Here is a 27,350-nt window from a genome sequence, read left to right as displayed (position 1 = left end):
CAGCCTTGCTGGGGACCTTATGGAAATGCTTTTATTTAACTAAGCTTTTAATACTGACATTACAAAATTTCCTTTATGCAGATATTAGGCCCAACTCACCTTTTCTACTGCTTTCTCATTAATCAACGGGCCTTGAGTTGTTCCTTCCTCGAATCCGTTACCCACACGCAGGCTTTTCTTCATCGCTTCTGCAAACTTCTTTACAAAGGAATCGTAGATACCCCGCTGTACCAGGAATCTGTTTGCGCAAACACAGGTCTAGACAGAAGACAAAACAAATCCAGTGAGTTTTTCAGAAGCGGCTGGTCCAAGAAATGTAAGACAACCCTTCCCGAAATGGTTCTCATGAGTCCAGCCTTCTATGTCCTTCCCAGGTGGGGAATGAATCCCCCGAGTGACACACCTGTCCAATTCTTCCCATAGCTACCACACATGTAGAGCTAAACACAGAAATAAGAATAAATAGATGTGTGAACAAAACCCAAATAACCAGAAAAGTAGCCATTCAATATACTATTAGAAAGCAGAGGCTGTAATGTTCCTGAGGAGTAGGGCTGCCGCAGCAGAGAGCACAGATATGAGGTCAAACAATAACGCATATCCTCCAGCCAATCCTTCCAAGTGTTCTGCGGAATCTGTGATTTCAAAAATGGATACGAGGTCTTTCTTTTGGGGACAGAGAGATGGCTCAGCAGTTATTTGCTCTTGTAGGAGGACCTCCCAGCACCCATGTTGGCCAGTTCAACAACTGCCTGTAACTCCAGGTCTATAAGAACTGATGTCCTCTTCTGGCCCCACATGGGCACACACTTATATACATAATTAATAATAATGATAACAATAATAATAGTAATAATAATAAAGGACTGGGGATGAAGTTTTATGGTAGATTGCTTGCCTGGTATGCATAGGCCATGGGTTCTATTCCCAGTACTGCCAAAAAACAATAAAAAATTATGAGGGGACCTGGAAAGATGGCTCAGAGGTTAGGAGTATTTGCATAGGACCCAGGTTCAGTTCCTGATACCCACATGGAAGCTCACAATAGTTCTGGGGCTCAGATGTCCTCTTCTGGCCTCTCAGGGCAATGGACACATATATAGTGTACATGCATGCAGGCAGAGAAACACTCACACTTATAAAACAAAAATTAATCTTTTTTTGAAAACTCATAAACTTGCAACTTTAGAGTTTATTGGCTGAAGGCTGAATGTTTGCGAATAAAAAAATCTTTTTTTAAAAGGCCATCTTCTGTCGGGCGGTGGTGGCGCACGCCTTTAATCCCAGCACTCGGGAGGCAGAGCCAGGTGGATCTCTGTGTGTTCTAGGCCAGCCAGGACTACCAAGTGAGTTCCAGGAAAGGCGCAAAGCTACACAGAGAAACCCTGTCTTGAAAAACCAAAAAAAAAAAAAAAAAAAAAAAAAAAAAAAAAGGCCATCTTCCATGTCAGATTGAAATATTAAGACTCTGGCTTGTTATCTTTAAAATGATAAAATATAAGCATACTATAGGAAATGTAGTTATCATTGATAAATTTGTTTTTCCTCATTGTGTTTTCCTAGTAGAAATAAGTATATGCATAATTGTGTCCTATGCATTTTTTATTGGTTTAACACAGTTCAAAGCCATAGCTTTGTATAGAACTCTGCTGACATTTTGTGTTTGCTTAAAAAAATTCTAATTCTGTAACAAAAACAACAACAACAAATAAACAACAACAAAAAACTATTTAGGTTATGTGAAAAGGAAAAATTAATTACCAAAAGTCAAAACAAGGAAGAAAAGTTCTACAGAATAGTTTACACCACCAGCTTCCCTTTTCGCATATAAACTTTAGAGGCTATTTATCTCAGGACAGCATTTAAGAAGCCCATTGGGCCGGACAAAGCAGCACACACCTTCTAATTCCAGGAGGGGCTTTGTTTCCCAGATGGCCTGTGCTACAGAGCAAGTTCAGTGCCAGGCTGGGCTACAAGGGGAGCTCCTGTCTGTAAAAATGAAGCCAAGATCTTCGGCTTCTTGGACTGCACTTTTTTTTTTTAGGCAAGTGTATAAGCTCCCCTAGTCCCTCAGGACAACTAAGTAGGACACCAGGCATCCTCCTCTGGCTTCTGCACACGCTCAAAAGGGTCATAGGCCTACACACATGTGTATACATACACCATATACATATATATAGATACAGATATAGATATAGATATAGATATAGATATAGATATAGATATAGATATAGATAAAGACATGCAATTCTCGAAACTCTCTGAAGCAACAAACTATCTCTGACTTCCCTTTGGACAATCCAAGCCTAACTAGTGCCTGAGAGAAACTGCTCATTAAATGCTTGCTCACAGAATGAGCACCTGAATTCACAAAGGAGCCAGGGAGAGAGGCAAGGCCACAGTGGTGCTGGGGTCTTTGTAAAACACAGACACCTGCCCTTACGCCAGCCCTAAAACGTTCTGGATGACTTACCTGCCCAGCATTCCTGAACTTAGATGCCATCGCGCCCGCGACAGCCTGGTCCACGTTGGCGCTGTCAAAGACGATGAATGGGGCGAGGCCGCCCAGCTCCATGGAGACACGCTTCACAGAATTTGCTGCATGGTGCAGCAGGATCTGCAGGGGTGCAGCAGGGCAACACTGTGAACATCTAAATCAATGTAGAGGGTGTTTCTGTTTGCATAGCAAGTACCTTCTTCCCTGATGGCTTAGATGTCCAGCTGGTGACCCCAGTGAGAGGGGATTAGATCAGGAGTTCACAGCTGAGTGGGCTATTCATAGCGGGTCTAGCCAGGAAGGAGGTCACGGGGAAATGTGTTTGGTCCTGGACCTCTCTTCTCCATCAATGCCTCCTGCCATGATGCTTCTGCCTCATTACAGGGCTAAAAGCAACGGAGCCAACTGACCATGGGCTGAAACCTCCTAAAGCACGTTCCAAAACATCTTTCAAATCTTCCTCTCCTCCTTTAAGTTATTTTTCTCATGTATTTTGTAACAACAGCAAACTAACATGTAAGGCTGCTAAACCTGTTTTTAAAAAACTGGAAATTGTTTTAAAAAAAAATTGTAATTTGTTTTACAAAATTACCCAATAATGAGCCAGGTGGTGGTGGTGCACACCTTTAATTCCAGCACTCGGGAGGCAGAGCCAGGTGGATCTCTGTGAATTTGAGGCCAGCCTGGTCTACAGAGAGAGATTCAGGACAGGAACCAAACTACGCAGAGAAACCTTGTCTCGGAAAAAAAAAAAATGACCCAATAATGAAAATTTTAAGGTGTACACAAGATCACCTTGCTTTAGATATTATTTTATATAAGAAAAGGGAGACATGATAATGGATTATTACTTTTTTGGGGGGGGGGGCGTGTTTCCAGACAGCGTTTCTCTGTAGCTTTGGAGCCTATCCTGGAACTTGCTCTATAGACCAGGCTGGCCTCAAACTCACAGAGATCTGCCTACCTCTGCCTCCCGAGTGCTGGGATTAAAGGCATGCACCACCAGTGCCCAGCAATAATACATTATTTTTAATATTTATTTATTTATTTATAAATTATTTGAGAATTCCATACATGTACACAACGTATTCTGGAGACTACAGATTCTTATTTCATTAGATTTGATTTAAAAAATCTACTAGGAAGGTGGTAGGAAACTAAAAGCAATTATTTACAGAAGACGAGGAAGGAGTCAGCGAAACTATGAGCTGGGGCAATGCCAGTGGTAAACAATGCCAACGGTGAACAATGCCAACACTGTCTTGAGTTTTGAACCATAACATCAATTCAAAATTTATATGACTGGCCAGGTGTGGTGGTACATTCCTTTAGTCCCAGCACTTGGGAGGCAGAGACAAGCGGGCCTCTGTGAGTTCAAGGCCAGCCTGGTCTACATAGCAAGTTCCTGGACAGCAGGGCTATGTAGACCCTGTTTCCAATCAAACGAAACAAAAACATAAAGTAGCGACTCCGTGCTCTATAAAGAGAAAGCCCTAGAACCACCCGCACTTGTTCGACTCCGACGTCACATACCTTCCCGGTCGCGGTTGAGCCAGTGAAGGAAATTTTGGACACCAATGGATCGGTGCACAGTACCTCCCCCACTTCCTTGGCTTTGGTTCTAGAGCAGGGAAGGACGTTGTAGACCCCTGGAGGGATTCCAGCCTGGTTCGCAAGCTTTAAAGAGAAAGAGCAAACACTTTGAGAAGGATTGGACTGGAAAACAAAACACGAAATAAGAAATAAACATGCTTAGTCCAGAACACAATGTAAAATATAAGTTTGCTTTGGAGCAGAATAAAAACATACCGAGGAGAACCAGATGTGGTGGTGCATGTCTATAACCCCAACTCTTGGGAGGTAGAGGCAGGGGGACCACAAGTTCAAGGTCATTCTCTGTTGCATAGTGAGTTAAAGGCCGGCCTGAGCTATAGGAGACCCTATGCCCCAAAGACATATATTTTGGGCTGGAGAGACAGCTCAGTAGTTATAAGCATGTGCAGCTCTTTCAGAGAACCTGAGTTTAGTTTCCATCACCCACAGCTTACTACTCTCTAGCTCCAGGGTATCCAATGCCCTTTTTTGGGTATAGACCTACACACACACACACACACACACAAAGACAAATAAATGTAATAAAATTAATATACATATATTAAAAATTAGCACTAATAAAAACCTTATTTCAGTTCTGTATATACATGCATGTATATGTATGACTGTGTGTATATGTATACACATACATATAGATATATATGTGCTAAGAAATAAACCCACAGTCTCATTCTAACCACAACTCTACACTAAGCTATACTCCTAACGCCCTGAATAAATACACACGTATAAACTAAGCATCTCCGTTAGGTATTGCTAAATACAGTATCTTAGTAAGAGTTTTAGCGCCACCTCCTGTTCAGTCCACCAGCAGACCTGGGGTTTCATGAAGATTCTGACACTAATCTCAAGGACTTTTTGACTGATTGTAGTAGACTCCGGGGTAGAGTGTGGAAAGGGTGTTTAGAAAGAATTCACCATTGCCGATGGGGCAAAGCTGCTTGCTAGTTCCTTGTGGGGCAGAGCTGAAAAAAGGGAGGCATAGACAGGGGGACCTCAGCAAAGGTGAGGAGAGGGGGGTGGGGGTGGGCCTGACCCCAGCCACCTGACCTGGGGACCTGGGTCTTTCCATGGCAGGACTCTGGATCAGGTCTGTCCTGAATTTGTTATATTTCTGACCCAGAGCTTCCATTTGTAACTCTCATTGGACTCAAACTGGTGGCCATCCTCCTGCCTCAGCCTCTCCAGTGCTGAGATTACTGGAATAGTTTGCAAGGTTTTTAATCCCACTGTTCTCATAAAAACAATAACCATGAAGCCAATATCTTTGCACATTAATCACAAAAATTTAAACAAACAAAAATAAAACCAAACTGGCAATGAGGTAGCAACCCCAAATATCAGGACATTGTTTACAAGAAGACTAGGGGACCGAATTTTTCCACAGCGACAAATTACAAGCAAGTGAAGGTGCCATCTCCAGGGATAAGGACCTGTGTGAGGAGGGAGACTGAAGGATAGTCCTGGATAGACCCCAAGGAAGCCCGGAGGTGCTCAAGGGACCATGGGGCACAGCCACCCTGAGAAACGGAGATGCAGCCTGAATCCGTCAGAATAATCAGAGATGTGGTGAGAGAATGCAATAAAAGAATCGAGAGTAAAAAAAATTCAGAAATGACAGCCAAGCTATAAGAACATGAGAAAGAAAGAATGAATGCAACACATAAAACCTTGTTTTATCTGCTTTCTGTCAGGGTGCTGTCACTGGGAAGTCGAGGGGGCTCTGATGGGAGCTGGGGTCTAGTGGGAAGCCCTCTGCTGGTCTGTTTTGTTTGAGATAGAATCTTCCTAGCTACTCCAGGCTGACATGGATCCTGCTGCCTCAGCCTCCCAAGTGGAGGGACTTCAGGTGAGGTGGCTTAGCCCGGCGGTCTTCAGGTCACTGGAGGGTTGCTTTCTGTGGTGACTGATCTTCACTGCTGATGTGACTACGTAGAGGATAACCTAGGAGAGGTTCCACCGAGCACAGAAGACAGCCCCCTGCTGTGGGCTGGGGGTCCCCAGACTGAATAAAAAAGAGGAAAAGGAGGAAGCCAGCTGAGCTCTGGCGTTCACCTCACTTCGCCTTGTGACTGCAGACGCAGTTCAGACAGCCATCTCATGCCCTCGTAGACAGGACTTCTGGGCCGGGATGGACGGCCTCCCCTGGAGCCTCGAGCTTCTTCCCACGCTGTAGTCAGGCATTTGGTCACAGCAATGAGAAAAGGAGCCCAGACACCTCCACAGGGCACTGAAGAATGCCAAGCCTTTCCGCTTTTCCTTGCTTCCTGGCTGTGAGGGGGACAGTTTGCGTTGCCACGCTGCTCCTACCGTGGTGTGCTGCCTTACCACAGGCACGAAGGAACAGGGGTCAAGGACTGGAACCTCTAAAACCTAGGAATGAAACAGACCTTTTCTCTCCCTAAGCTATCACCTCAGGCATTTCATTATAGTGGCAGAAAGCTGGCTAACACAAATATGTTCAAGAACAAAGCGACCAGAGAGGCATCAACTAAGTACTGGCAGTGTGCAAACCACAGCTCCTTACAGAACTAAGTCTGCCCCGGCGGGGGGAGTGGAGGGGGGGGGGGGAGGAAGCAAAAGGTAGAGCAAGTGTGGAGTAGTTACAGCCATGGACATATAGACCTAGAACTGTTTTGTTACTGTTACTGGTAATTGTTTCTGTGGTAATGGCAATTGGACCCAGGGCCTCGTGCATGCTAAGCAAGTACCCAACCACCGAGATCTATCTCCAGCTCTGGCTTTTACACTTTATTTTGAGATATGCCCATTGCTAGTTGTTTTTCTCATTGTGACCAGTTTGGGGGAGGCAGGTTTCTTTTTGGCTGTGGTTTAAGCTGAGATGCAGCCCATCCTAGCAGGGAGGGCATGGATGTGAGAGTGTGTGTGATGCTGTGTCCACAGCAACAGAGAGCAGCAGACACGAGATGGGGCCAGGCCAGAAAACCTTGGGGACGGCACTCAATGGCACGTTTCCTCTTCCGAGGCCCTGCTTCTTCCTAAAGGACCCACAACCTTCTAAAGTAGCTTCACCAGCTTGGGACCATGCATTCAAACACATGAGCCTGTTGGGGGATACTTCACATTCAAATAACCACAGTGTCTCTCTAAGCTGCCCAGGCTAGCCCTGAATTTTGGAATCTCCTGCCTCAGCCTCCTGAATAGCTGGGATACAAGGCTTGCACCACCAGGCCGGTGACATTTAGTTCTTATGAGCTCTTTTGTGAATTCTTTGGCTGGATGTAGAATTCTAGCGAATATAAAAGTTGATTAGCAAAAGAAAAGCATAAAAGTTGTAGCAATTTATATGTGTACAGTGACTGTCACAAGACAGGAAAGTCTGAAAAAAGTTACTGCAGGCTGGTATGTGCACACTCTTTAGACAATACATGTGTGAAGGATAACAGGATGTGTGGATCTCCAGAGAGGACAGTGTGCTCCATGAATGTTACAGAGAGACAACTGGAGCCTGGGGACTGGGGACTACAAAAACTAACACAGCTGTTTCACAGTCTGGTTACTCTGGCTCGCTACAGTCTCATGCTCTAGTCTCTCGTAAACTATGGCATTGTCCAATATGTGAGGCGTTCCCTCCAAAAAGTACCTTTCTGGCTTGTTACATGTAGGAAAAGTCAGGCCGAATGGTTCTTTGTGAAATTACATTTTCTGCATCTCAAAAATAACTAATATGCCAAAGGAGTCCCTTTGAGGCGGCACGTCCCATCACTTCATTAACAGTAGGGGAGGCTGAGTACACGCTCGACCCCTTCATTATTTCTGTAAGTGTAAAGAATAAAGATGTGAAGAGGGCTGTCCAGGTGCTCAGTGGGTAAAGCGCTTCCTCAGCAAGCCTGGAGACCTAAGTTGGAGACCACATAAAGGGGAGGATGGAGCCCACAAAGTTGTCCTCTGACCTCCACACTAGAATGTGTGCCCATTCCTCTCATCATGTACCTATACACAGTAATAATGCATACTAACCGAGTATTTTAAAAATACACAAAGAAGCAAGTGTCATGGGACCATCTGGGGCAGAATGTTCCAGAAGAAGAAGGTTGTTCAGTATCTGAATTGAGGGTGAGGTTGGCAGATATAAGAGGTGGCAGGAACCAGAGAGGCTCAAACAGAAGAATGGGGGGGCTCTGAAGTGAAGACAAGTCAGAGGGTGCTGGAGTCTGGGAGGTGGCGCAGACCCCCAAGTGAAGCTGCATTTCACTCCGAGTGACATGGGAAGCCGTCTGAGAGGTTTAGGCAGAAAAGTAAAACGGTTTGCCTGAGTAGAGACCGCACTAGGGTCAGGAGTGGTGAATAAGAAGCCTGGGGCTGCAGATATGGCTCAATGGTTCAAAGCACTGGCTGCGTCTCCCGAGGACCTGGATTAGGTCCTTAGCACCCACACCAGGGTGCTCGCAAGTGTGAAACGCCAGCTCCAGGGCTGCCAACACCCTCTCCTGGCCTCCGCAGGCACTGCATGAACACGACACACAGAACACAAACATATACCTAAATACAGATAAATCTCAAAAAAAAGTAAAAACCAAAAAAAAACTTAAAAATTCATGAGAGAGAGAGAGAGAGAGAGAGAGAGAGAGAGAGAGAGAGAGAGAGAGAGAGAAGCTGGGTGGTGGCAGCACATGCCTTTCATCCCAGCAGAGGCAGGTGAATCTCTGAGTTCGAGGCTAGCCTGCTCTACAGAGCAAGTTCCTGGACAGCCAGGGCTACACAGAGAAACCCTGTCTCAAAATAAATAAATAAATAAGCAAACAAATAAATAAATAAACTGAAATTAATGTGGGAAACACCCACGTTTTTAGTGCAATGAAAAATGATGATGGATCAATATCACTTTTAGAGTACAAATCAAAATGTGACCAATAGGGACCTGAAAATCTCCCCTCCTTCCTTCTTTTCCCCTAAATCAGCATGTGAGGTAGGACAGCTGCTGTGGACCAAGACAGACACTCTGTGCACAGGAGGAGACATCACTGGCAGAGAAGGAAATTCCGAAAATGCTTCCTCCTGACCCTGAGAAGCATCCACCTGGGCACTGGTTGGTCTGCACAGAGACTCACCTGCGCCAAGGCCAGGGCGGAGTAGGGCGTGTCTTCGGCAGGTTTCACCACCACAGTGCAGCCAGCTGCCAGGGCGGCCCCCACTTTCCGGGTGATCATGGCACTAGGAAAATTCCACTGGAAGAAAGAGGCAGGAAGGGAGTGTGGGGACTGCCTCAGGATCCAATCAAGGCATGGCAGAGTCAGTCATAATTCCATTGCACAACTCACTGGCAAACCTGTTTGCTGCTGTGCAGGTGAGCTCTCAGAACACCTGACCCTGGTCAGTTTGAGGGAGTCAGGAGGTCATTGTCCACAGAAGCAGGACACAGTCTGGGAGTTTGATACGGTACAAAACTATCTAGACCAATGTGTTCCGTGAGGGCCGTATTTTGTAGGATGTATAGTTTCTGTCATAACTTTGCATCTCTGCAGTTGCCTCATAAAAATTGGCTCACAAATGGACCCCATGTGTACTGATAAAAATTTATTAATAAACACAGGGGCTGAGCTAGATTTGGACTGAGGCTCTTAAAGTAAAATATCGGTGATGTGACTTCGAACATGGCTGATGACTTACTTCCTTTTACCCACATATTTATAGGGACTAGATATCCATGGGTCTATAATAATTTCACTTCTTTATGTGTATGTGTATATATGTATGATATGTGTGTGTGTGTACATGCCTGGATCCCCTGGAGCTGGAGTTACAGGCACTTGTGAACCATCTGATATGGGTGCTGGGAACCAAACTCAGATCTTCTAGAAGAGCAGCCAGTGCTCCTAACCGCTGAGCCATCTCTCCAGCCCCACAGTAACTTATTTTAACAAACTCTCGAGTAGTGTGTATTGTTCTAAGTATTTTGAACTTAGCTATTGTTCTAAGTATTTTGAAATTCCCACGAACTAAATCCTTATGATATCTCAATGAACTCATTGTTATTATTGTCTCTATTTACAGACTTGGAGGAACTGAGGCATCTCATGACCAGCAATAGTGAACTTCAGGGCAGGCTTCATCAGTCTAGGTAGCAAGGAAGAGTATCTAAAACAGTTCTGGACAGAGGAGGCCAGCAGCCTTAAAACCAGCTGGCAAACCCTGGAGAGAAGCTGGCACCAAGCCGCTCCACGAAGGCCCGGTGGGAGGAATGGGTGCACTGCAAACCCACCTGGGCAGAGGTAGCATCTTAATTCATAGCCCTGGGACCTCCAGAACCTGGCCCTGTGCCTACCCACAGAAGCACAAATGTTTTCCTATTGATGATAATCACAAAGTAAACATATTTCTTTAATAATGGTCTAAATAATAAAGAGAAAATGTCCCCTTTGAAGTCCATTAAAAAAATGACAAAATTTCAAAGGTCTTTGCAGAGGAGCTCGGTAATACCAGGATGGAGTCTCTATGCCAAGTCAGAAAAGCCTCTGCGGGTCACCTGGTTTTTGAAGGCACCGGAAAGCATGTACTCCCACTTCTGCCACTACATCTGACGCTGTCAGGGAGGATGTGAAAACACCTCTACCTCCAGGGAAGGCATCAGGAAACCAAGGGAAGGTGGCAAAGCCAGCAGGACGATGGCCACACCTGTTCACTGGGAAGAAGATGCCGTTTCCCACCATCCCACCCGGGCTCCCACCCCGGATTGTGCCGGTCTTGCCACATACCGGTGTGATGACTGCGGCCACACCAACGGGCTGCTTGAGGACCAGTCCCCGTTTATCCTTGGCAGAGGTATAGATGATGTCTCCATAAATACGACGAGCTTCCTCGGAGAACCATTCCAGGAAAAGGGCTGAATACAGAACTTCTCCCTGGGCCTCTTTCAGAGGCTTTCCCTAAATCAAACCAGAAAAGGTCATGTGCACTGTCTTCCAAAAAAGAAAAGCACAGCTCTGTGCTTCTAAGTTATTCAAAGCTGCGAGGAGAAGAGAAAGTGGTTCCTATTGCAAAGCTCAGAGGCTGCTGAGAAATGACTACCTTTGGTGCAAGTCTTAGGGATTGGAATGATGGAGGTAAGAAGGGTCACCAGCATATGTTAGGGGTGGACACAGAGCACTGTATATTCTAAGGCTTCCCAAATGCTAAATCATGGTGTGAAATCTGATTCTGTGAACGAACTAATGGTGCATTTTACAAACTTAAAAATAATGAGGAATGCTTGGCGGCGGTGGCACACACCTTTAATCCCAGCACTCGCGAGGCAGAGCCAGGCAGATCTCTGTGAGTTCGAGGTCAGCCTGGTCTACAGAGCGAGATCCAGGAAAGGCACCAAAACTACATAGAGAAACCCTGTCTCAAAAAACAAAACAAAACAAAAAAATGAGGAAACTAAAAACGGGTTAATAGAGGAAAATAACTGGGTCACAGCAGCTGAAGTTAAAACTACACAAGATCAAGCCAGTCAAAATTCCAACACTGGGGCCCAGAAGCTCCCATGGCTAGCTAGGAGATATAAGCAGTTGATAGCTGGTGGGGGAGGGGGTGAATTTTTATCTAAAGGAGTGGCCACTTGTAGGCTACCCATACCCCAGTGTGTAGCCTCACACCCATGACCAGCACTATCTGGACTAAGGTCACCAAAAGTGAAATGAAGAGGACATGGAACTGGGAGAGGACATGTCGAAGGGGTGCAAGGGGAGTCAGAGTGGGGGAAGGAGGAGACTGATAGACTACAAATATATTGTATACATGTATGAAATTCTCAGGAAATAAACGAGCAATATTATATTTCAAAAAAGAAAAAAATTGGCTCAGTGGTTAAGAGCACTGGCTACTCTCCCAGAGGACCAGGGTTCGAATCCCAGCACCCATATGGTGGCTCACAACCATCTGTAACTCCAGTTCCAGGAGATTCAATGCCCTTTTCTGGCCTCATTTATACTCACATATGTATATACATACATATACATGAATAAATAATAGCATAAGTCTTAAAATAAATAAAAACTGGAATGATTAAAAAAATCATTTTTCATATTGCTCCAAACAGACCTATTTCCTAAATATTTACTTTTGTTATTTTTAATTGTATGTGTCTGTGGGGCTGTGTGTGCACATGAGTGCAGGTGCCCACAGAGGTCAGAGGCATTGGATCCCTTGGAGCTGGAGATATAGGCAGTTGTGAATTGCCTGATGTGAATTTGGGGAACTGAACTTGGGTCCTCTGCAAGAGTAGTGCACAGTCTCAATTGCTGAGTCATTTATCCAGCCCTCCAAATCTATTTTTTGCAAATTAGTAACACATATACTAGAACACATATATTTTGTTTTAGCAAATGTGTTTTCTGGGCACCATGATGACTCAGTCCCTTTGTCATCGAAGGATCGAATGTCTCTAAGCTGCAGGACAACAGCCAGGGAAGCCTTGACTGTCTAGCCACCAAGCTCTGGTTTAACTACCCCAGGACTCTTCCTCGCAGCAGCAAGCTTGTGAACTCACACTCTCAGCTGTGATGATCTTGGCAAGGTCATCCTTATTCTGTATCATTAAGTCATACCATTTACGAAGCAATGAACTCCTCTCCTAGAAAAGAAATGAGACAGAAGCAAATGAACTGAAGGGAAAGAAAGTCACTCCACAGCCTTCTCCCTCCCGAAGCACTGGCTGTGTGCGCAGCTCACATCGAGCGGAACAGTTCACTTTCACTGTCCGCTTCACCAGGCTATGGGATGTCTCAATAGCTGGTGAAACACTCTTGGGTTTGTCTCTGGGTGCTCTTCCTAGAGATGAGCATCTGGCAGGGCAAAGGAGTGACAGAAGGGACAAACTGGAGTAAGTTATAATGACACACATATACGAAGAAGCCACCAGAAAACCAAGGAGGAGGCTGAGGCAGGAGGATTACTTGGACCCAGAATTTTGAAGCAAGCCTGTATCAATTCAATGATGAATATATATCTGAGGTTTGTGTCATTCTAGATTCCAGCACTTAGAAGGTAGAGGATCTCTGTGAGTTCAAGGCCAACCTGGTCTACATTGTGGGCTCTAGGGCAGCCAAGAATACACAGTGGGGAAAAAAGTGTGAGAGTGTGTGTGTGTGTGTGTGTGTGTGTGTGTGTGTGTGTGGTGTGTTTGGGCACAGACACCAAAACACATCCAGAAAACACTATCTGAATAAATACAAGGAAACAGCCCTCTATAAACCATATAGAAAGGTCTGGAATAAATCCTGGCCTCACAGTCTTCAGAAGGAGCTGCTGTTGGAATTTAGACTTCAGCTCTAAGACAGGACGTTTTTGTTTGTTAAGCTCCCCGGTTGGCAGCATCTTGTTACAGCAGCTGTAGAATGCTGACAGAGACACTCCTCCATTTATGATGAAGTTATGTCCTAATAACCTACTGGTAGGCAACACCATCCCAAGGAGAAAGCACTCCTAACACAAGTGAGCAACTGAGCAGTCTAGCTCAGCAACACATCGGAAAGTCAAGAGCTTCCTCTCATAGCAAGTTATCTGGAAGCCATGGCTTGCTGCCGTAGCCTGGCATCAAAAGGGAGACCCCACCGCACATGCATGGCTTGCTCAAGAAAAGATCAAAAGCCTCAACTCCACTGAAAATGCACTGCTCTTAAACTGTCATGAAGTGGAAAAATCCTCACTTGACTAATAATTCGAAGATTGCCTGTTCACCCTAACTATGGGGCTGTGTGGACACACAAACTCAAACAGGGCTTCAGAAAGGCGGAAGAGTGGATGGTCACATGGGGTTCCCATCCCAAGCCCTTCCCTAGACCCACCTAGTCTCTTCAGCCACAACATGACTCACATGTCTGCCTCACAGGGCCTTCAAAAGACTAGACACATCCCTCAGGAAGCACCAGCCATAGTGCTCAGCCTTCAGTTACCCACAGCCTTATTCCCTGAACTGGTGACGGCTGCCTGAGATGGCAGAGGGACTTTGCTAATGTGATCGTGGATCAATGGCCAGGTGGGCCCGGCGTGACCACGAGAGTGACAGTAACAGGACAGAGTGCAGAGTCAGGAGACCCGATGCAACCGGAAAACCAAACCTCAGAGGGGCAACAGGCCGAGGTGTGTGGGAAACTTCTAGAACCTGGAAAGGACAGGGGAGCAAATTGTGCCCTAGAGCTTCTAGGAGGAACAAAAACATGCCAACCCACTTTAGACCTCTGACTTTCAAAACTATGAGAGAAAACTCACATTGCCACAAGTTGCTATGTTTGTGGAGATTTTTTTTTTTTTTTTTTTTGCAGCAATCTAGGCAACTAGTACATTAGCATTGAGGTTGTTGATAGATATCAGTTCCCTTCCTCTCGAGCTGTGATGGTTTGAATCTGAAGTGTCCCCACAGGCTCACATGTGTTCACCTGGTGCCTAGATGGTGGCGCTGTCTTGGAAGGCTGTGGCCCTTTTAGAGGTACAGCTGGGCTGGAAGAGGTGGGTCACAGTGGAGAGGAGGGGGCTTCAGGGTTACTGCCTGGTATGGTGATATTTTATTTGTACTGAAATGTGATTTTATTTGTATGTTAATAAATAAAGTTGCCTGGGGGTCAGAGCTAATAGCAAGCCATAGCAGAGCTGGGTGTTCGTGGCACACGCCTTTAATCCCAGCACTTGGTAGGCAGAGCTAGTTAGATCTCTGTGTGGTCAAGGATACAGCCAGCATTGGAGACACACGCCTTTAATCTCAATACCAACCATAGAAGATCTGGAGGTCTGTACAAACAGACAGTGACGAGGCGGTCATGTGGTTGGGTTTACAACCAATGAGAAGGCAGAACAGAAAGTCTATATAAAGACAAACACTCAGGAACTAGGTCTCTCTTGGCTGAAGAGGCTAGCTGCAGCAGACAGGTAAGGCTCTTAGCTCTGATCTCTTGGCTTTCTTCTTTGCATTGGTTCTGTGTTTCTTATTTAATAAGATGGTTGGTTACATCTACAGCCCGGTCCCACTTCTGGTGCTCTTTTCTGCTTCCTGGTGTCTAGTGGCCACATGTGGAGATCCACCATGAGGTCCAGCCACCATGGAGTGTGTCACCATGCCTTTCCCACCGTCGTGACCCAAATCCCCCTGAATGGTGAGCCAAATTTAATTCTTCAACCTTAATTGTTTCTGCTAGGTATTTGGTCACCTGGAAAATTAACAGGATGATGTTTGGCAATTCAGAGGGGTCCTAACACCAGGTAGTTGGTTGCCAAACTACCAACAGGACTAGAAAAGTTCCCTGTACCCCTGCACTGTGATACCATGAGCCGCTGTGAGTCTGTAAAAAGATGCTAGGGAGTCCAGGGATCATGTCTGCCTCTCCTCCTCTCCCATCATCCCCACAGCTGAGTGCACATGCAACACCTGCATGTGTGACTTTAATATTTGCTGCTCTATCCCAGGGTCACTTTCAAAGTCCACCTCATCCATCTAGACCCCTACCTGGGTGTCTAGAGGACAGTTCATCATCTCAGAGGCAAGGGTCCTGACTGAGCTCTGACATCTCACCCAACACTGCTCCACTTACCTCCTTCCCCAGCAGTGGGTGCTGACTTTGCCCTTAACAGTTGCTCAGACCAAAATTGCTGGGGTCATAATTGATTCCTTTCCCATACATCCCTTAATAATACATCAGTGAAAACAGTCAGCTCTCCGTTAAACTACATCCTTTATGGGACCATTTGGCACTACCTCTACCTAGTTGGAGCCGTCATGACCTAAGTCAAGCAATGTCCTTGGCTGTGGTTTGAGTGTGTCCCTAACTCCCTAATCCCAGGTGCCAGTGCTGGAGGCTTAGTCTCAGTGTGATGCTGATAAAAGGCAGCACCTACTCTGTAGTCTGAGTGTCCTTAGAAGGGATTCAAGCAGTACTCATGGGACATGAGTTAGATATATTTTTAATATTTTGTTATCACCGTTATTAAAGGGCACCTAGGTGCCACACAGCACACGTGGAGGCCAGAGGACAACTCTGTGCAGCTGGTCTTCTCCTTCTATCTTTATATGAACTCTGGGGGATTGAATGCTTGTCCCCCGGTGTGTTCAGCAACTGCCTTTACCCACTGAGCTATCTTGATGGCCCTGGAGTTAGTTTTCCAAAAGGTGGTTGTTAGAAAAGCGAGCTCTACCACCGAATCTGTCTCCAGATTTTTCGATATGACTAGGCATGCCCCGACCACGGTGTCATCCATCATTAGGGTCTTTACCAGAGGCCAAATCCATGAGGACAAGCTGATATTGGACTTTGTGTGTGTGTGTGTGAATCAACAACTGTTATTCTAACTTAATTCATTAATTACAATTATAGATTCAAATGGCAAACTTATTTTTTAATATTTCATCATTTTTTATTAATTCTTTGAGAATTTCATGCAGTAGATTTTGATCACATTCTCCCAGACACACCCAACTTTGTGTTCTCTTGTTATGTTTCTTCACCTAGCAAATCCAGTTTGTGCTCCCCATATATTCTTGGATGTGTGGCCTTCCACTGGAGTGTGGCTGACTTACTGGGGGTAAAACTCTCAAAGAAAACTGACTCCCCCTCTCCCAGCAGCTATCAATTGCAATAGCTCCATGGTTAGGCATGGGTATGAAAGTCCCATCTCCCCTCTCTGCTGGGATTTGGTCTAGCTTGGGCTTGCATAGGGCTTGTGTCTGTACTCACAATCACTCTAAGTTTGTATATGTAGCTTTCCTGCTGAGGTTGAGAGACACTGTTTCCTTGTGTTCATACTTCAGTTACGGCTTTTACAGTCTTTCTGCTCCCTCTTCTGAAACGATCCCTGAGCTTTGGGAGGAGGGGGATGCAGCGTAGGGATGCCGTATAGATGTCCCAGTTAGGGCTGAACATTCTGCAGTCTTTATTCTCTGCACCCTGGCCACTTGCTGGTCTCTGTGTTAATCACCATCTATACAGAAATAGAAGCTTCTCTGATTAGTGTTGAAAGACACATTAATCTATGGGTATAACACGAAGTCATTAGGAATCGGTTTAATATTATGCCCATTTAGCAGAATAATAGAAGTAGGTTCTCCCAGAGGTTCTTGGTCTGACAATGGTGCAAGGTATGGGTTTCATCTTATAGAGTGGGACTTAAATTCAACCAGAAAGTGGTTGGCTCTGCCCATAATGTTCATGCTACTACTCGTACATGGGCATATTTGCCAGGCCAGTTGTTACTGTAGCTTGTGGGGTTCACAGCTGGGTAAGACTGATGATTGCCTTCCTCCTCTGGTAATGTGCTGTCTTAGGGTTTCTACTGTTATATGCTAAAACTCCATGAGCAAAAACAACTTTGGGAGGAAAGGGCTTATTTCATCTTACAGTCTATCATCAAAAGAAGTTAGGGCATGAACTGGAGGTAGAAACCTGGATACAGGAGCTGATGCAGAGGCCATGGAGGAGTGCTGCTAACTGGCTTGCTCCTTGTAGTTTGCTAGTTTGCTTGGCCTACTCTCTTATACATCCTAGAACCACATGCCCAGGGGTGGCACCAGCTACACTAGGCTAGGCCCTTCCACATCAATCATCAATCATAGGCCAATCGGATTTACTGATTAAGATTCCTTCCTCCCAGATGACCCACCCACCTTGTGTCAAGTTGACAAAGTTAGCCAGCACAATCGACCCCTGGTCAACTTCACACACAGATACAACATTTAGGCCATGCCTTCTCTTTCTTGCTGTTCTTGGGTATCATGTTATTACAAATATCACAAGGTAAAACATTCCTACTTTTACACTCAACACTTTCAGTTTCTTTAAAACATCCAGTCTCTCTAAAACATCAAAACTCTCGCTAAAATACCCCAAATCTCTCTGAAATATCCAGAGTCTCTCTAAATATCCCAAATCTTTGTAAAATCCCCAAGTCTCTTAACTGTAAGCTCCTGCAAAACTAAAATAAGTTCAATACTTCTTATTATAAGAGGCAAGACTCAGGCAGAGTTTCAATTGGTCAGAGAAAACCAAGGTCCAACTGTGCACAGCTCAATGCCAGACATTTGGCGCTCATGGTCTTGGACTTGGCAGTGGCACTTCTCCAGCTCTGCCATCTACAGCACACACAACTTATCTCACAGACTCAGGCTGGCACCACTGCACAGCTGCTGCTATCCTTGGTGGCCATCCCATCATCGTATTGGCATCTCCAAAACGCTGAGTTGTCCTGATGCAAGTGAGCTGCCCCATCACCAATCACCTCTCCTGGGCTCTCTTGGGGGACTCTGATCCTGCCACATGGTGCCAAGTCACAACTTTTCTTCATGACCCCCCTTCTACTAAGGCTGCACCTTCACCCATGGCTCTCCTGGCCTTTCTTCAGGGACTCCAGCTCTGCCACACAGCATCAAGCCTCAACTTCTTTCAATGAGCCCTCAAAACCTTCAAAGGCCCTCAAAACCAGTACCACCTGGGTAACTCTTATACCTTACTAAAGTTGGCTTTCAGCAACTTTAGTAAGTCTCTGTGTGCTGACCCCGAGGAAATACTCACAGAAGATTTCATCTTCCAGCTGCTGCTGTCTGTCTGTCTCCTGGGTTTTTGAGACAGGGTTCCTTTGCTTAGCCTTGGCTGTCCTGGTACTTGCTCTGTAGAGATCCTCCAGTCTCTGCCTCCCAAGTGCTGGGATTAAAGGTGTGTGCCACTACACCTGGCTTGTTGGGCTCTTTTTAGTGACCACGAATTTCTCAGCTCCTGCTAACCAGCATTGATTGTCCCAGCAAAGCAAACGTTTTGCTTTAGTAGCTCTTCATTCAAAATAACATAAATGGCTTTGATAGAGTCCTTAAGGGACTTTAAAATTTCCCTCTGGAATTTCACAAGCTAGCCCTCCATCATCTGCATCGATCTCAACATTATTTTCCAAACTCCTACAGAACAGCCCAGGGAGCTCTGAGCACTCAACAGCTTTTCTGAAGTTCCAATGGTACCACAATCCTTCCCAAAACACATGGCCAGGTCTGTCACAGCAATAATAATTTCTGGCTTAGGATTTCTATTGCTGTGCTAAAACACCACGACCAAAAGCAGCTTGGGGAGGAAAGAGTTCATTTCATGTTACACTTCTGCATTACAGTCAACCAGCCAAAGAAGTTAGGGCAAGAATTGTAGGCAGGAGCCTGGAGGCAGGAACTGATGCAGAGACCGTGAAGGAGTGCTGCTGACTAGCTTGCTCCTCATGGTTTGCTCATCCTACCTTCTTATGTACCCCAGGACCACCTACTCAGGGGCAGCCCCACCCACAATCTCACATCAATCAAGAAAATGCCTGACAGCTTGCCTACAGGCCAATCATATTCTTATTAAGATCCCCCTTTCCCAGATGAGCCTACTTGTGTCAAGTTGACAGAAAGTCCATCAGCACATGCACATACACTGTCCAGCACTAGGACAGACATAGCCAGTAGAGATGAAGCTTCTAGATCAGGACCAGCTCGATACCTCCATGCCCTATGACTCAAATATGCGATATCTTCGGCAATGGGTCTTACCATCAAGTTCTAGGAGGTAACCAAGAGCACCAGCAATTGCCTTTAATGACACTAAAATCCTCTTTTTAAAAAAGTCATTGGAGGGCTGGAGAGATGACTCAGAGGTTAAGAGCACTGACTGATCTTCCAGAGGTCCTGAGTTCAATTCCCAGCACCCACATGGTGGCTCACAACCATCTGTAATGAGATCTGGCGCCCTCTTCTATATACATAATAAATAAATAAATCTTTTAAAAAAAGTCATTGGAAACCTATGACTTCTACTGTAGAAGCTTCCATAGACAGACAGGCAGACAGACAGATTTAAAATGAAGTCACTGTCTAACAAGACGGCAATGCCTTTACTAGGTACCACAAGCTAACAAATAAAGAGCCCAGTGCCAGGAGTGGGTTACATCTTTGGGATTGTTGACCACAGACGCCCCACAGATCTCCAAACAGTGCAGGCTATTATTGATCTTGGATTTCTGCCAGCTAAATCCATAGGAAAAACAAAATTATTTGTCTTATAAAGTTAGCCTGCCCCAGGAGTTTTAACAAAAACAAACAATAGCAGGCCAAAAACTCCTCTCAACAGGTCTGTCTCTACCACTCCTAGGTCTCCCATCAGCACCAGGACTGGAGTCCCCTGCCACCACACCCAGTCAAAGTAAACCTGAAGTCCTTGGGTGGTCCACAGGTCCCAACTGAAGCAGCCCCTTCCTCCCCCACCTCTATGACAGCTTCCTGCATGTCTTCCCAGTTCTTGGTCCACTACGGGCCACAAGCGCCTCCTTGCTGTTCTGGAAGCCAAGTTGCCGCGTTCCTGAGTTGTTCAGGATTTCCCCTCACCTCTCTTAGTATCCTCAGGAAGACTGACCTTGATGTAATAGGGGGAAATGTGTCCCCTCCAAGAGTGAGGTGTTCAAGTCTGGACCCACCTCACCAGTGCTTGAGAATGAGACTGTGCTTGGAAATAAAGTTTAAAGAGGTGATTAAGCTCAGCTAGGTCACAGGTCAACAAGTGGCCCCAGAAGAACGTGAGGGTGACAGAACCGAGAACAATGTCTACACTCGTGGAAGGGAGGCCTTAGGAGAAAGCAGGCCTGCTGCCATCTTGGCCTCGGTCTTACGGCTTCTATTGTTGCAACCAAACACCATAAGCATAAGGCAAGCTGGGGAGGAAAGGGTTTATCTGGCTTACCCTTCCACAGCGAAGTTCATCATTGAAGGAAGTCAGGACAGGGCAGGAACCTGGGGGCAGGAGCTGATGCAGAGGCCATGAAGGGGAGCTGCTTACTGGCTTCCTCTCCATAGCTTGTTCAGCCTGCTTTCTTACAGAACCCAGGACCACCAGCCCAGGGATGGCACCACCCACAATGGGCTGGGCCCTACCCCATTGATCACTAGTTAAGAAAATGCCTGACAGACTTGCCTATGACCTGATCTTATGGAGGCATTTTCTTTTTTTTTTTTTTTTTTTTTTTTTTTCATTTCTTTTTTTTTTTTTTTATTAATTTATTTTGCAATACAATTCAGTTCTACATATCAGCCACGGATTCCCTTGTTCTCCCCCCCTCCCGTCCCCCTCACCTTCCCCTCAACACCCCCCCCCCCATTCCCATCTCCTCCAGGGCAAAGCCTTCCCCACAGACTGAGGTCAACCTGGTAGACTCAGTCCAGGTAGGTCTAGTCCCCTCCTCCCAGGCCGAGCCAAACAATCCTGCATAGGCCCCAGGTTTCAAACAGCCAACTCATGCAATGAGCACAAGATCTGGTCCCACTGGGAGGCATTTTCTTAACTGAAGCTCCCTCCTCTCAGATGACTTTAGCTTGTGTCAAGTTGACATAACACTAGTCAGCACAACCCCTGACTTCTAGCCTCCAGAATTGCAGGGAGACACGATTCTGTCATGTAAGCCACCCAAACAGTACTTTGCTGTGACATTGTCCTCACAGACCTGTACACATGATCACACTCTGTTCTGCACCTTGCCCTTCCCTCTGACCTCTGACCTCTGGGCCTGCCTCTGCCTTTGCCCCTCACATTATTCATCACCTCCAGCACACTTCCTTGCTGAGGTAGGTGTTTATTGCTTGCAGTTTGGGTCCCCCAAACACACACATCACATGAGCTTTGTAAGGGGCTGGATTTTTTAAAAAAAGATTTATTTACTTTTATTTTACGTATATGAGCATTTGCCTGCACATACTCATGTGTACCTTCTGAGTACCTGCGACTCCCTGGAATTGGAGTTACAGACTGTTAATCGTCACCATGGGAGGGCTGAGAACTGAACCCAGAAATTCTGCAAGTGCCTCTTAATGGCTGAACCATATCTCCAGCACGTTTCCCAGCCCCCCTCTTTTTTCTTTGACTCAGCATTCCAAGCATCCCCAGAAGTATGTGACAGGTAGCCGGTGCTCAGTAACTACCCACTGGTGGGTGGATGTTAAGACTCTGGTGCTTATACCCCTATCACTAGGCACCTATCTTCAGAGAGGCAGTGAATGATAGGGAAGCCATGATTTCACGGAGCTGGCTGCAGGTGTAATATCATAAACGAAGGAGGAAGACTGTTTCTGAAGTAGTTTTCTGTCTTACCATCTGTCCCCATTGTCCACACATCTGTTAGTAAGTGGCAGCCCTTGCCCATTAAGACTGAAAATCAGAGAATGCACCTGGATTTTCCCCTCCCCTGAACAAAGCCCACACATCCTTTCTCAGTGTCCTTGACACAACGCCTACACACACAGCTCCACATACAGCCTACACATACAGATGTTCAGCCCCTTCATACAGTTCCCATATACAGCGCTCTCTCTCCCTCCCCCTTCTGTACACACACACACACACACACACACACACACACACACACACACACACACACGTGGGCTAACATTTTTCAGCTCACTTTTATTATGCACCCCTGTCGGTCTCTCTTACTTGAGATATGGAAACAGGGGATCTGACATCGTGGTGGGCACCGACCCCAAGCTCCAAACTTATTTGTCTCTTTTTGTTGCTGCTCTGGCTTTCTGCACTGTGCACCCCCGGCCAACTGGGGTGGGGGTGTCACGGGCTGGTTTCACCTGGGGTATCTGCCTCCCACTAGGCCGGGAGCCAACATCCGACGGCCCTCTCACCTTGACCGAGACCCCTTTCCAGCTGCAGAAGGCATCGTAGGCGGCGCGCACGGCGGCGCGGGCCTCGGGCACCCCGCAGTCGGCCACGGTGCCCAGCGTGGCGCCGCTGGCCGGGTCCTGCACGGGGAAGGTGGCGGGGGCCGGGAGCCAGCGGCCTCCCACGAAGCTGTCCCCCGCGGAGTAGGTCGGCGGGGAGGCCAGCGGGGCCGCGGGCGTAGCTGCGACACTGGGCTCCTGCGGACGCCGGGCGGAGGCAGCGGCCGGGAGGCGGCAGCGCCCGGCGCGCGGCCCAGAAACTCCGCAGCAGAAAGCAGGTCGCCATGGCCCCGCAGTGGCGGCGACAGAGGCAAGGGACAGGCAAGCGGGCTCGCAGGAGCTCAGGGGTCGCGGGGAAGCGGGAGCGCGGCGGCGGGGACGCGCAGGGCGGCGGGGACGGCGGCGGGGACGGCGGCGGGGGATGGCGGGGACGCCGAGAGCGCCCCCTCTCTGTGCTGCTGGAGCTGCATGGTCCTGAACCGGCCTGTGCTCCCCGGGGCGCCCTTCCCCAGGGCCTGCGAAGCGGAAAGACTCCTAATAAGATGAACTTGCACACATAAGTCACCTTTCCCGCTGTCGGGCGCTCACCTGCCATTTCTAAGGCCTTCATTGTGACAGGAGAACCTTCTTTTCCCCCGTTCCCCAGCCCTAGCAATCTGCTCTCGGGGTAGAGATGGCACCAAGGCTAAAATCGAGGTTCCACACGCTGCAGCTCCTGAACACTGGGATTGAGAACCATTGTTTAATGAGGGGCGAAGTGCAATTCAGCAGTCTGCCCCTTGAATGCTTTTCTTCATCTCCGGTTCATGAATTTGGAGTAGAGCGCTCCTGAGCACTTGGGATTCGGGGCAACCATTTAACCAGTGTCGAAGTGAGGCTCAGGGATTCCTCTTGATGCTTTTCTGCATATTTCCTCTGTTGGGCCTTTGCAAGTAGATTGGGATGCTGTATGTCCTATCTGCTGTAGGCCAAGCAACTAGAAAGGCTGAAGTCGGGCCAGTTAGTAACTGGAAGCAACCAAGGCCCACACCTTTAATCCCAGCATTTTGGGAGGCAGAGGTAGGAGCTGCTCTGTGAGTTCAAGGTCAACCAGGGCTACTTAGTGAGACCCTGTTTAAAAAAATGTCAACAAGAGTGTGAGGATTGAACATAGCGCAGTCACCTTAAACAGCATCTTCATCCTCCTGTTACAGCAAGGAACCCCAAGTTAATTTGGATAAAAGAAATAGCAGGTCTGTGCTCAGAATTTGTGGGGTCAAATGCAACTCAACATTGTGCATTTTTTTAAAGATTTATTTACTTATTTATTCATTCATTTATATGGGTACTTTGTCAGCATATACATCTGCACACCAGAAGAGGGCATCAGGCAGTTGTGAGTTGCCATGTGGGTGCTGGGAATTGAACTCAGGACCTTTGGAACAGCAGAGAGTGCTTGTAACCACTGAGCCACCTCGCCAGCTCCCTTGTGCATTATTTTAAGATCCCAAGATTAAATATTTTCTCATGCTCAATTACTATAAATTGTGTGAGAATGTCTTGCTGGCCTTTCTAGAGCATATAGGTTCTTCATTTTAAAAAGATAATAATAATAATAATAATAATAATAATAATAAATAATTATTGAGGAAACATGTTACTGTGTACCCTAGTAGAAGGAAGACCTACATCTCACAGCCTTCCTTCCTAGAGTTCTGGATTTACAGGCAAGTGCTACATGCCCCAGTTAGGATACTGTATTTGCAAAATGCCTAGGATGTCCTTTTAACTGTTGACTTTGTCTTCTGCTGAGTCAGAGCCTCCCAGCCTTGTGCCACTCACATCTGGCAGAAGATCTAACAGCAGCATTTAATGCAGGTGGGTGTAGACATGTATGTGCCTGTGTTCGTTTGTTTACTATTTTGTCCTGTATTTTATTGAGGGAAGTCCGGGTCAAGGTAAGCAGGGCCTCGGGTGCTATCAAAAGCGGTTTGGCCTGGATGCCTGCTGCCTGCAGGGGGAGCTCTGCTGACAGCCCATTCTACCTTCTCTGGGCATTCCTTCATTCCTTCAGAGCAGGTCTTAACCACTGTAGGTCACACACTTGAAATCAGCTGTGTATCTCAGGTTCCAGTCCTGAATTATTTGCTCCAGTGTAGGATTTATTCTCTCTCTCCCTCTTTCCCTCTCTTCCTCTCCCTCTCTCCCTCCCTCTCCCTTCCTCTCTCTCTCCCTCCCTCCCTCTCCCTCCCTCCCACTCTCTCTCTCTTTTCCTCCTTCTCCCTCTCTCCCTCCCTCTTCCTTTCCTCTCTCCCCCACTCACCCTCTCTCTCTAACTTCAAACAAACAAACAAACCAGAAATAAAAACCAGGATTTCATTCTGTAACCAAAGCTGACCTCAAAGGCACTATATAGCACAGGCTGGCCTTGAACTCAGGAAATCCACTTCGCCAGTCTCCCGAGTGCTGGGGTTCTAGGCCTGTGTCACCACCCTGGCTTGAGAAGCTGTTTGAAATTCTTCCTGTCCCCCTTCTCGACTGACTTGCCTCCCTAGGATCTTATCACTCTCAGTGTTTATTTCTTTTAAAGTGAGAAGGGAAAAGAAACCCCGATTTGGGTATAATCCTGCTATATTATCTTCACACCAACGCAGTAGTCAAATCATCATGTATTTACTTGTTTGCTGAAGGAGGGAGCTCACCAAGGCAACAGTCCCTGTAGTCTGAGAAGTGGCACTCCCCGTTTCCCATACTGTTTTGTGCCCTCCAGAGAGCCCCCCCTCCCGTTTGGAGTGGGAACAATCCTCTCCAGCCTCCTAGCTTACTTCTCTGGCGGCTCCTAGATCTTGGATAGGTATGCTCACTAGGACCCTTGGGAGAAATGCACTGGGAGTGGGGGTGTGGGGGTGGAGGGGTGGAGGAGTGGGGGTGGGAGAGTGGGGGTGGGGTGGGGGTGGGAGAGTGGGGGTAGGAGTGGGTAGGCGGGGTTTTCCCTTTTCTCCTTATGTTCTTGGGCACTATTAATTTCCAGTTCCTGGCTTTTAAAATTTATTTATTTGTGTGGAGGAAGGGGAGGGTTGCCAGAATTGGGGAGAACCTTCTCCTACCATGTGGGTCCCAGGGATTGGACTGGGCAGCAAGCACCTTTACCTGCTGAGCTAGCTCTAAGGCTCTCTAAGTTCCTGGCTTTGTCCACCCTCTGCCCCAGCTGCTGTCATGGTCCTGTAGTGGCAGTGGCATATGTCCTGGAGAAATGAGCTGCTGTAGTCTGGACACTAAAAGTATATCTAAAGCGGGGCCTGGTGGCTCATGCCAGCGTGGGGAGGTAGAGGCAAAGAGCTTGAGAACTCAAGGTAGGGGCTGGGAAGATGGCCTAGTGGGTAAACATGCTTGCCTCACAAGCTTAATGCCCAAGTTCAATCTCCAGAACCGAAAAAGGGGGGTGCAGTAGCACATGTCTGCCGATTCCACCGCTCTAACAGCAAGATGGGAGGTGAAGGCAGGTAAGCCAACTGGAAGCACCAGTTAGCTTGGAATAGAGAAGCAGACCCTGCCTCGAGAGGAACCCTGCCTCAACAAAGTGTGCGTGTGTGTGTGTGTGTGTGTGTGTGTGTGTGTGTGTGTGTGTGTATGTGTATATGTGTGTCCTAAAACTTGTCGTCTGACCTCCACAGGTACTCCTGCATTCAAACTCACAGATAAATACACACACACACACACACACACACACACACACACACACACATTAAAAAAAAGAAATCAAGGCATAACTCAGCTACATAGGGAGTTTGAGAACAGCCTAAGGTCATGTGTGCCTTATAAAAAATATTGCACCTCATTTATCTGCACGTGAAGACCCGCTTTCATTTCACAGCCTTCAACCCATTTTGCTCTATATCCACATTTAAATTTTTAGAAATGATCTTATACTGACTACCTGAGTGCAAAGTCTTTTTCTTGATTAAAAATAAATCAATAAGTGGGTTTGGGCTGTAGCTCAGTGGTAGGACATTTGCCTAGAATGAAGGAAACTCTGGATTTGATCCTCTGCACTACAAAACCCAAACAAAACAGGAATCAATGAGGAAAAATAATAGGAATCCATAGTGAATTTGAGTGGGAAAGTTCTTTCTGAAGAATAGTTGTGAAGATATTATATACTTACTGTATACTAATCTCCATTAAAAATGCATTGTAGCCGGGCAGTGGTGGCACATGCCTTTAATCCCAGCACTTGGGAGGCAGAGCCAGGTGGATCTCTGTGAGTTCAAGGCCAGCCTGGTCTATAGAGTGAGTTCCAGGACAGGCACCAAAACTACACAGAGAAATGCTGTCTCAAAACACACCCCGCCCCCCAATGCATTGTATATTTCCTCATCTGATGTTCACAATGGCCCATAGGGTGGAAACTATCATTATCTCCGAGTCACAGAGAAGCAGAAGCGTATTTTAATAACTTGCACGTGGTTTCTCACTGAGCCTAGAGCTCACCGATTTAATTAGGCTAGCTGACCAATGAACTTCCGGGATCTGCCTGCCCCTGGCTCCCCAGCACTGGGGTTATGGATGCACAATACTGTGCCTGGCTTTTACATGATGCTAAGG

General features: G+C 46.8%; 2 protein-coding genes across 4 annotated transcripts in view; one reads left to right on the top strand and one right to left on the bottom strand.

Annotated features, from left to right (window-relative positions):
• Positions 1-23,182, bottom strand: part of Aldh5a1 (aldehyde dehydrogenase 5 family member A1) — a 32,997-nt gene extending 9,815 nt beyond the window's left edge. The window contains 8 exon segments of the mRNA XM_052728334.1: positions 100-258; positions 2,474-2,617; positions 4,031-4,174; positions 9,184-9,300; positions 10,828-10,998; positions 12,603-12,686; positions 22,731-22,904; positions 22,906-23,182. Of these exon segments, the coding sequence (XP_052584294.1) occupies positions 100-258; positions 2,474-2,617; positions 4,031-4,174; positions 9,184-9,300; positions 10,828-10,998; positions 12,603-12,686; positions 22,731-22,904; positions 22,906-23,052 (1,140 nt within the window). The 5' untranslated portion in view covers positions 23,053-23,182.
• Positions 22,775-27,350, top strand: part of Gpld1 (glycosylphosphatidylinositol specific phospholipase D1) — a 55,577-nt gene continuing 51,001 nt past the window's right edge. For 2 of the 3 annotated variants that reach the window (XM_052728332.1, XM_052728330.1), the window contains exon 1: positions 24,558-24,623. The gene's annotated coding sequence lies outside the window, so the exon portion shown is untranslated. Of the gene's footprint in view, positions 23,077-24,557; positions 24,624-27,350 lie in introns of those variants that run through there. The other variant, XM_052728333.1, reaches the window with a different exon arrangement.

Source organism: Peromyscus californicus, unplaced genomic scaffold (assembly GCF_007827085.1).
Source record: "Peromyscus californicus insignis strain IS unplaced genomic scaffold, ASM782708v3 Scaffold_8__1_contigs__length_139910024, whole genome shotgun sequence".
Taxonomy (NCBI): domain Eukaryota; kingdom Metazoa; phylum Chordata; class Mammalia; order Rodentia; family Cricetidae; genus Peromyscus; species Peromyscus californicus.
Note: the sequence above shows the minus strand (reverse complement) of the source record. Positions and strands in the feature narration are given on the sequence as shown.